Genomic DNA, 10,381 nt, shown 5'->3' on the forward strand with positions numbered 1-10,381 from the left:
TTTGTAATATGAGAACTTCGATATTGGACAAAGGCACAGCTTTAAAAATGAAAAATTGGGACAATTGTGGCACATGCAAAAGAACTAACACTTTTGGGGGAAAAAAAGTTGGTGTACTGAGACAATATAATTTTTGTTAATAAATATATATATTTTGATTTACTGTCCAGTCATAGGCTGGCTGACTCACAGCACTCACAGCAGGCAGACGGACAGCGAATGCTCTAGTTCAGTTCGACCATGAAACTTGTTCAGTATAATACCCTTACCATATTATCTGGAAGAAATGAGAAACTAAATTCTAGGTGCGGCTAGTTTAACCGTGGTCAAGTGAACTCTCAGTCATGGTCAAACATGGTATACATGTATTAACGGTACAATACATGTATACATTAGTAAAACTGTAAAACTAGTTATCTTTACCAGTTGTATATTTGTGACTCGCTAAATAGTAAAATACACAGCACTTAACATGCCTTTGTCAACCCTGCCATGGGCGTTTTAATTTTTAAAAAAAGTTTGTTTCTAGTAATTAACTCGAGAGTGACGTCGTTCTCAGCTCCGAGTTCCGAGGCCACTTGAACGCGGCATGATAGGAGTTGTTGCCCCCCTCTCAGTTGTTGGGATGTCGTTCCAGACCATACTCCATACCAGTTGGTGGCGGTAATGCACCTTTCACTTGTTTGCCAACCGCCAATATAACTGTAAGAAAGAAAGAAAGAAAGAAAGGAAGTTGTTGGGATTTCCTGATCAGTCTTGACGGTGCGAACACCAAATGATTTTTTCTAACGCAACGGGATGAAAATCTAACTTCTACCGTATGGTATGTCGTTTTATGCTTTCTTTTTGTAAGTGATAAAGAAGACCAAAAGCTAACTATTCAAGAAAAACCAAAGCTGATTTTGTAATCGGCCTCGCGCTCTGTGAGAGCTGGGACGGGCTCGGTCCCACAGAGACTGAAAGTTGAAAAATTGTTAAGAAAGTGAATAGACCCTTTCAAATTTGACGTGACAGCATGTTGCTCAACCTTGTACAAGCAAAAGATCCTCATTTTACTATTTGCGTATTTAGATTTTTTTTTGACAGTGATTAATCCACTCCATTTTTTTTATAACAGTCTATATTAATTACCTTTGTGGGAGATAAACTGCTATTACCATTATTGTGGTGATTAAATATGTATGTACATTTATTGGGTTGTTGTTGTTTCCAAGTTCAGTGTAGCAAGCCGGATGTAACAAAATGGCTGTTACTGCGTAGATAAAGAGGAAGTAAAGTTTAATATTCCGCAGAGCCGTCGGTGCGTCTGCCTTTTGTCGTTTACTATGATGGCTTGAAACACGGATCTTGTATTGTGCTCTGCATTATCTGTATGTATCTGTTGTGTTACTGTGTACAAAGCAAATTGCCACATCAGGGAATTATAAAGTCTTACTCTACACTTCACACTGCTTCTCTGTCACATTTTAGTAGAGTACTAATGGTAAGTGAATCACGTGATTTTCTGTTCTGAGAACACAACCTGATAATACATTGGGGGCTGTAGTACTTACAGCCATAAGTTATTATCCCACATTATTATAAGCTACATAGATAAACTTGCATTTCTACACTTCTTTCTCTACCACTATGCAAAACAATTATTAATGGAGAACTAAAAGATTTGTTTAGAGCTACTTTTCAGGCAAGACCAGGGTACAGTGCTGTACATTCCATTCCAAGGTATTTGGTGGGTTTGCTGCAAAACAGTAATCCCGCTATACCTTTTTGTACGAATAGTTTAAGGGGGAATAGCACATGGGCTAAGAATAAGGGGGTGGATGGACAAGCACAGGAAGTCAGAATATTTTATCTGAAACCAGTGGAGAAAATGTGGTGTAGACAGCTGGTGTACAAAACACTGGGCCCTTTTGACTACTTTTAATATTAGCTTTATATTTCATTTTTATAAACTGTTTACCTTGCCTTTTTTCATATCCTTATTTTCAGCACAACCTAAATTTATTTATTTATTAATTTGTTATTTATTTATTTATTTATTTATTTTTAATTTAAAATACTGTATAAACACAACTGACCTACAATCGTACAAAAAACATAAAATCCAATTAAGAAAAACTTAGATTTTTTTATGCTGAAAACCACAAGTTGTTTTTTTTTTAACACATATTATATTCATAACTTCAAATACAAATCTAAATTGTAAATGTTAAAAATTTTAGCACATTTTTTGCAAACAACAAAGTTATATACTGTACACATCACAGGCCTGACACATTGATGCCTGACAGCAGGAGGTGTATCAGTGCAGACAGCGTTTACATTTCAGTCTCCCTTTTTTGCAGCATTTGTGACATTAGTCGCCTCATTGTTTTGACACACAAAACAAATGACTATACTACACATTCCAAACACGCTAAATGTCCCTCAAAACATTCCCCTCTTTCTAAGTGGTAAAATGCCACGTATTACCATGTCATGTGATATGGATCTTTTTGAGGCTAGGTGGACAACCAAGTAACGTGGTCAAGCGACATAGCAGTTTCAAATTGATACTGTAGGTGTAAGTACTCAAAATCTCAGGCAAGTTTGAATCTCAGTGACCTTGACCTCAAGGTCAGGGGTCAGAGGTTTTTTTTTTTTTTTTAAATATTGTGAATGTGATAATTTGATGGAAGTCATCTAGGATGTTGAAATTGGGGGCTACCACTGGACGCTTCCAGTATTTTGGTGATAGTTTTCAAAATTTTGACAACAATGTTGTATTAAAGAGTCCTCGAGGAATAAATACTGAAATTCTGAAATAGAAATACATACCTCTACATTCATCAGAAAGAAGTTGAATGAATAATCTGGAGCAGTGGGAGCACATAATCTGCACCCACAGTGGAGTTATTATTAAACAGGCAATTTATTGTCCTTAAAAAGCTTTAGGTAAAAATATTACTATGTTTAATATTGCTATTTCTTTCCCACAGCATCATGATCACAGTGGACATGGAGAATCTGAAAAACAAAGAGGGGGCTGAAGAAAAAAGACCAACCACAGCCAAGGAGGATGTTTCTTCAAGAGGACCAAGCGGCATGGAAGCGCTTACAACTCAGATCAAAGAGCAAGATGATTACAAGGATGGTACATACTGAAAAATATCTAATATTACTTGTATAATGTAATATTACTTTATTGTAAGCCTTTGCATGAAAAAGTGTAGTGAAAATTATATGCATTTTAACAGAAGATGCTACTGCTTCCAGTACCTTTGTATTGGCAGGTCAGGGTGGTGGTTCCCATTTTTAAGAAGGGGGACTGGAAGGTGTGCTCCAACTATAGTCCGATCATACTCCTCAGCCTCCCCAGAAAGTTTATGCCAGGGTGCTGGTAAAGAGAATTCGTCAGACCTCGAATACAGGAGGAGCAATGCAGTTTTCATCATGTAACACTCGATCAGCTCTTGACCCTTTTGAGGATACTTGAGGGTTCACGGGAGTTAGCCCAACCAGTCTACATGTGTTTTGTGGACTTGGATAAGGCATTCAACCATGTCCCTCAGAGTATCCATGGTAGGTGCTAGGGCAGGGCAATATGGCCAAAAATATTTATCATGATATATATTTGAACATTTGCAATAACGATATAACTGACAATATAATTGACACAAGATAAAATACTTTACAACTCCACAGCTTTATTAGTGCAAAAAAAAAACTAAATCAATGTATTTTCACTTAAACAAGCAGCTGTTTTTTTTATGTGAAATTCTAAAAATGTATCTAAAAATGTAACAGTGCAAATGCAAATTCCTTGCTGACAGTTTAACCAAAAGGCATTTCCAGTGGAAATTGGCCGACATATCCACATGTATAATATCCACAAAATGTAAAAAGAGGTTATACACACACAATACGGTCATATTATGTTGAAGGAGTTCGTATTACTCTGCAAGGCTCCTGCCTACAGTAGCCATAATGCTCCGACAATCCATCAAGCGGTGTGGGTTCGTCCCTATCGAAAGTCGTACTAAAACATTTCTTGACAGATTTTTTGCTGTGTAAGCATTAAAATTGGTTCAAGGTCAGTAAGCACAGCCAGAATTCATAGATAAGGGGGACTGTCGATTTTTCAGAAAATCAAAGGATTGATTTTAAGTGTGCCTTATTTTCCGAAAAACACGGTAATAACGGCCCGCTTGCATGCTCTACCAAAAAATGTACTTTGGTGGGTATCTGACGGATGAAAGCCAAACCAATTCCACACCACTGAAGTTGCACAATTTTTACAAACCAATTCTGGTTCATCTGTTTTATTCAACGATCCGCTTTCGCCTTTCTCGTTCTCCGTCGCTGCCATGCTTTTTCCGCCACATGCGTATGAAAACAAAGGCGCTGTGCATGCGCGTTTTACCCATATTCTATCGCGATATTTCATTTTCTTAACGTTGCCTAACATTAGACCAGTATTACCGTGAACAGTATAATGTGGCCCAGCCCTAGTAGGTGCTTCAAGAGTATGGGGTGTCTGGCTCGTTGCTTGTTACGGAAGCGTGATCAGAAATCCTAACATAAATCTGCATGTCCTCAGGAGAAACAAAAATCTCCCTTTGACTTCCATTTAGGCTTTTAATATGAAATAAGATGACACTCAGTGTTACAGTGTAAGGGAAAAGAATGTCTCTACAAAGTGTGGCATCTCTTTCTCTGAATCTTCTTAATTTCTGACTTTAGCTTGTTGGTTCAGTGACTGCCAGTCCGGTGAATAACTAATGCAAGTCTATTTAGCACAACCAACCAGCCAACTTGGTGATGTAACATTCTGTACTGACACAGGTTTTTGAGAAGTCGGGGCTACATGGAGTAAGTTAGCCTTTACACGTGTAGTGTCTCATGTCCACTTTAATGCAATCTCCATGTGATCTATATACTTGTAGAATGGATTACCAGATACTTCATGAAAAAGGATATTAAAACTAACTGGAATGATACATATCCCTGCTTAGTTATATTATAAAACAAAACAAGAAAAAAAGATAACATTGAAGCTAATAATAATAACAATTAAAAAAAACTCTGTCTGAATAATTTAAACCAATTTGAAATTAAAACTAAATGATGAAATATTTAAAGCATAAATTTATAAAAGAATGCAATAAGTAAAACTATTTTACCCTGCTTTGTTTAATATTGTGTGAAATCTTCATTTAATGAGATCATTGGGTTAGAAATAACAAACATAATTATATTCACAGGGAAACAACTGGAAAGCTTGTTGGAGGATGTGGGCTTGGAGCAGTACTACAGAGAGAAGCTATCACTCAGCCAAGTCCGTGAGATTAATAAGAAGACCATTACTGTTGGACTTTCCAAATGTAAAGCTGATGTTGCATGGCATGTTCTTAAGAAACTGATGATGTTTGATGCTACGGCGAGGAATACTGATGATGACGGGAGCAAAGACTTGATTTTTGAGTTTGGACTTGAAGTTCCAAAGTGTAATGATCAATCAGGAAGTACAGACTTAGATTTTGATGATCTGTTTGAGAGCCCAAACACAGATGACATGCTAAATCCACTCGACATAATCACTGCTCTCTTTCTGTGTTCTGATGGTCTTGTGCAGCAGGAAATGGCACTAAAAATGTCCATGTGTCAGTTCTCTGTTCCTCTGCTGCTTCCAAATTGTGACACCAATCAGTGCACACTCATGCTGTGGGCCATGAGAGACATTGTTAAAAAGTACAGACCTCAGTCTCTGTTAGAATCCAAGGGCTTCATTGAAGACAGAATCGTTCTCTCTGAACTTCCAATGATCTCTTTTGTCAGACTGGGTGAGTGCTCCTTGTCCAAGTCAGAGATGCTAAATAAGCTTCTGAGCAATTCTCAGCAACACCATGACACCTTTGTTCACCACAACATGGAGTGTGGCAACAGTCCAAAAAGAATATCCAACGGACTGACTGAAATTACTTGGTATCTTCCTTGTGGAAACACAAACATTGATATTTTCAGTCAGCCAGTGGCTGTAGCTAACCTTCATGGGGACATTGCTTCATTTGAAACACAATACTCCTTTCTGTGTCAGACATCTGCAGCAGTTTTTGTGTTCTTTGACCATTTGGACGCTGAGTGCAGTCTACTTACCAACCAACACCACAAGGCCCAAATCTTTTTGGTTGGTAACTGCGATAGAAAAAGCAACGAAGATGCTCTAAAAAACGTAGCTACTGAATTGGGTTTGACTAACAACAACATCATTATTAAGACAAAACAGAAAAACGATGCAGACTTTGTAAAGATTGTGAGAAAGAAAGTCAGAAAAGTAATCAGGAGATCAGATATGAAGATCAAAATAGAGCAGATGGCAGACGTTGCCCATGACCTGGGAATCCTGGTTGATGAAGACTCTCCAGAGTGCCAGACTGCAAAGAGTAACGCAGAGGCCATCACTGCAGAAATTCAAGACATCCTGAAATACAAAGACGCTCAGCTTCCATGTCAAGACCAAATGTGGAAAGAACTGATCTGCTTAAAACCGGAAGAATTTCGACTTCAAAAAGTTCAAAGTCAACTTCAGTTACAGAAAAAAGAACTGCAAAAAAAGCAGAACTCTAATGACATGTCGACAGCTATGACACAGTTCATCGATGCAATATCAAGCCCAGGAACAGAGAGGTTTTATTTCCTGAAATGGATGCGAATGAACCTGGATAACCTTTGTCGTGTAAAACTTTCTGAACTTCAGGAGAAATATAAAGAAAAATGCAAGAACTCTGAGAACAAAGAGGAGATCAAAGAAATTGACAGACAAATTTCCAACAGCTCACTGGGGACTGAACACTTCTTCCGTGAAATGGGTCAGATCTATGAAGCCTCACTGTCCCTTTCACAAACAGATCCAGCACATCAACAGCTGCAGCATCTGCCCAAACTGTGTGCAGAGTTGTTGCTTGATGGATTTCCTCTTGAGCTTGTAGATGGAGATGCATCCAACATCCCTCTCAGATGGGTGAGTGATGTTCTCTCTCAGCTCAGTGACTTGGTGTCTCCAAACAGAAAGATACGTGTAGTCACAGTTCTTGGAGTTCAGGGCACAGGAAAGTCTAATCTCCTTAACACCATGTTTGGAGTGCAGTTTGCAGTCAGCAGTGGTCGATGTACTCGAGGTGCCTTTATGTCGCTCATCAAAATCAATGAAGACATGAAAAAAGTCCTAAACTGTGACTTCATGCTGATCATTGACACTGAGGGCTTAAAGTCACCAGAACTTGCACAACTAGACAACAGCTATGAGCACGACAATGAGCTTGCTACACTTGTTGTGGGGCTGAGTGATGTCACCATTGTCAATGTTGCAATGGAGAATTCAACTGAAATGAAGGACATCCTACAAATAGTTGTGCATGCTTTTCTCAGGATGAAAGAGGTGGGCAAAAAGCCAAAATGTGTGTTTGTTCACCAGAATGTGTCCGATGTTTCAGCCCATGAGAAGAACTTACGAGACAGGAAACTGCTCCTGGAACAGTTGAATGAGATGACCCAGGCAGCAGCCAAAATGGAAAAGAAAGAGGAGAACAAGAGCTTCACTGATGTGATGGAGTACAGTCCAGACACTGGGAACTGGTACATTCCTGGACTCTGGAATGGAAACCCACCAATGGCACCAGTCAGTATAGGGTACAGTGAGGCTGTATATGAGCTCAAAAAACACATCATCCAACTGCTGAGAAACTGTGAGTCATCTGCTAATGATATTTTGGAGTATAAAGAGTGGGTAAAGAGCCTGTGGACTGCAGTAAAGCATGAAAACTTCATCTTCAGCTTCAAAAACAGCCTCGTAGCTGATTCGTACACGAAGCTCTTTGCAGAAATTAACAAATGGAAGTGGGAATTCAAAAGAGAAACAAGAATTTCCAATTTTGGTAGAGGTGAAATAAAATCTGAAACATCTGATCTGAATGAATTTCCCAGATCTTTCAAAAGTGAAGCCTCCACAGATCAGAAAAACAAAAAACACAAGGCCAATAATATCTTCATCAGTGTATCCCGCTTCCTGAGAACATTTCTGCCACACAGAGTGAGCCATGCATGTAAATCATTAAGTCAAAAAAAGTCTGTAAAAATGTTATTCCATCACTGATCCAAGTTACTTATTCCGTCTCTGACGAGACTACCATACTAGATAAGTTGGCGCTGGCTCTGTGCTCTGTGGTCTGAGATCAGTGACAGTATGTGCTTTGTGTGGAAACACAGTTAGCATTACCAAATAAATGAGCACTCTCATTTATCATCTTAACAGATGAGATTATCCTTCATAACCACCTCGGCTAACATGTGTGATATACAAAACATTGGTAATGAAAGCTGTGACAATCCGGTTGTTCAGTGATGACGCGACGAATCCTACTTCCGGGCCTAAAGTAGTCTGCGTTTAATATGGCTTCTGTGTTGTTAACATGTTTAATGTTATGTATTTTCTTCTATTTGATCTCAAAAAGCTCCTAAAACAGTCAGTGATCCCTGTTGACCTCCCTCGGCTTTTATTACCACTAATCATTTATTTAAGCTCAGTTTTTAAAACCTTAGGATGTAACTACAGCCCAGCCCATGCAGCAGTATATGAATGACTAACCTCGTATTGTGGATGGACTATCTCAGTTGTTCTCCTGGCTGAAGTTTGGTCCTTTTACAGCATCCTGCCATGCGAGTACATTTGTTCCTGACCACCGAGAACACTCACGTTAACTTTTATCGAGTGGAAAAAATTTTAGCTTGTTTATATTATGCTAACATAGCTGTGTCGCTAGCGGTCATGTAGCACATCATTATATACCAGCTAGCCCAACTTCAGTAACCCTACAAACGTCACTGCTGTTTAGTTTTCTGTCTTCATTTATGCTGGAAGTGATAGCAGAGCTGTACGTTTTAATTTGTTTCCAAAACCCCGCAGTCAGGACATGCTATATTGTATTTAGATAGAAGCTAGCGAGCTAACTTCCTGTTAACTTCTAACTCCGTTAAATGTTGTAAATTCCGTTTTCATGGATGCCTGGATGTTAAACTCAATTGTTACACCTGGTAGAGCAGAACGCTGATCATTTTATTAAAGATGAAAGACTTTAGACAGTTTTTCAACTCTCAGTAATACCATAGTGATCGTTTGATATATGGACCTGCAGCGGAGTTTAGGCTCAGACACGGCTAGTGACGTCAGACTGAACAATCGGATAGGGAGGGGAATGTTTGATTGATTTCAATTGGCAAGCTGGACAGGTGCAGGCTCCACCAACACGTTCAGATTAACAGCTCTAAAAAAATCACTTGCTTGATCAAATGTACAAGTCACCACCTTATTTTTGATTAATATTTAATCCTGCTGTAGATACATATAGTTAACTGTGTCACTAAGCTTTTTTTTATTTTCTAAATAAATATCATTAATAATAATATCCTGTCCTTGATTAGTGGAAGAAAATGGAAGTTTTTACGTTGACTTGTAATTCTGAGCTGTTATATGTGAATTCTAGCTGTTGTGGTCTTTTTTTTTGTATACTTTTTTAATCCGCTGTAAGGAAATTATTACTCTCTGCATTTAACCCATTCACCCAGTGAAGCATTGGGCAGCCAATCCAGTGTCCGGGGAGCATATAATTCTGATGGGTAACATTGTTCTGCAGAATAAGTACTTTGGATTACTTTTGATAATTTTTGTACAATGTCCAAATATTCGTTTTTTTATGAGTGAGCTTTTCAGAATGTTTTATTATATGAAAATGTTTTAGAGGTGAGAAACATTCAGTAACAGTGCAGCAAGAAACTTTCAATTTTAATCCTGTCCAATTTGTCTTTTTAAACAGTGGAAGGGTATTTGTTTTGATTTTTGTTGTTGTTTTTTATTTTTATTTTTTTGAACTGATATTTTACCTTATTACAATGTGATTCTTTTTTTAAAGCTTCGATAACATACATATATATATATATATATATATATATATATATATATATATATATATATATATATATATATATATATATATATATATATATATATATGAGAGAGAGATGTACACACACACACATTTCTGTTGTTTGTTTTTTTTCATGTTCTATATAAATAAAATAGACTTGACTGACATTTTCACAATTCATGTTTGAGATATTTTCTTTTCAGTTCTAATAATATAATTGATATCACACAATTCAGTGGGCTAAATATAGTCCTTAATCAATCAGTCTATAATGACCAAGACCACTTTAACTAATGCTGAAGAGTCAACATGAGTTAAGACTGAAACATTATTCTTACCAGTGTATGAGCTACCTGGTTCCTCTCTGAAAGGACTGTGATAGTGAACTCTGTCTCTGTGCTGGAGGTCTGTGTCTGTTTGAA

General features: G+C 37.8%; 1 protein-coding gene across 1 annotated transcript; it reads left to right on the forward strand.

The window, feature by feature from the left end:
- The first annotated feature begins 677 nt into the window (after positions 1 to 677).
- Positions 678 to 10,135, forward strand: LOC145426255 (up-regulator of cell proliferation-like). Its single transcript, XM_080299855.1, has 3 exons — positions 678 to 823; positions 2,979 to 3,133; positions 5,244 to 10,135. The coding sequence occupies exons 2-3, from the start codon at positions 2,983 to 2,985 to the stop codon at positions 8,129 to 8,131; spliced, it is 3,039 nt and encodes a 1,012-aa protein (XP_080155981.1). The 5' UTR covers positions 678 to 823; positions 2,979 to 2,982; the 3' UTR covers positions 8,132 to 10,135.
- The last annotated feature ends 246 nt before the right edge of the window (positions 10,136 to 10,381 follow it).

Source organism: Astatotilapia calliptera, chromosome 3 (genome assembly GCF_964374335.1).
Source record: "Astatotilapia calliptera chromosome 3, fAstCal68.1, whole genome shotgun sequence".
NCBI lineage: Eukaryota > Metazoa > Chordata > Actinopteri > Cichliformes > Cichlidae > Astatotilapia > Astatotilapia calliptera.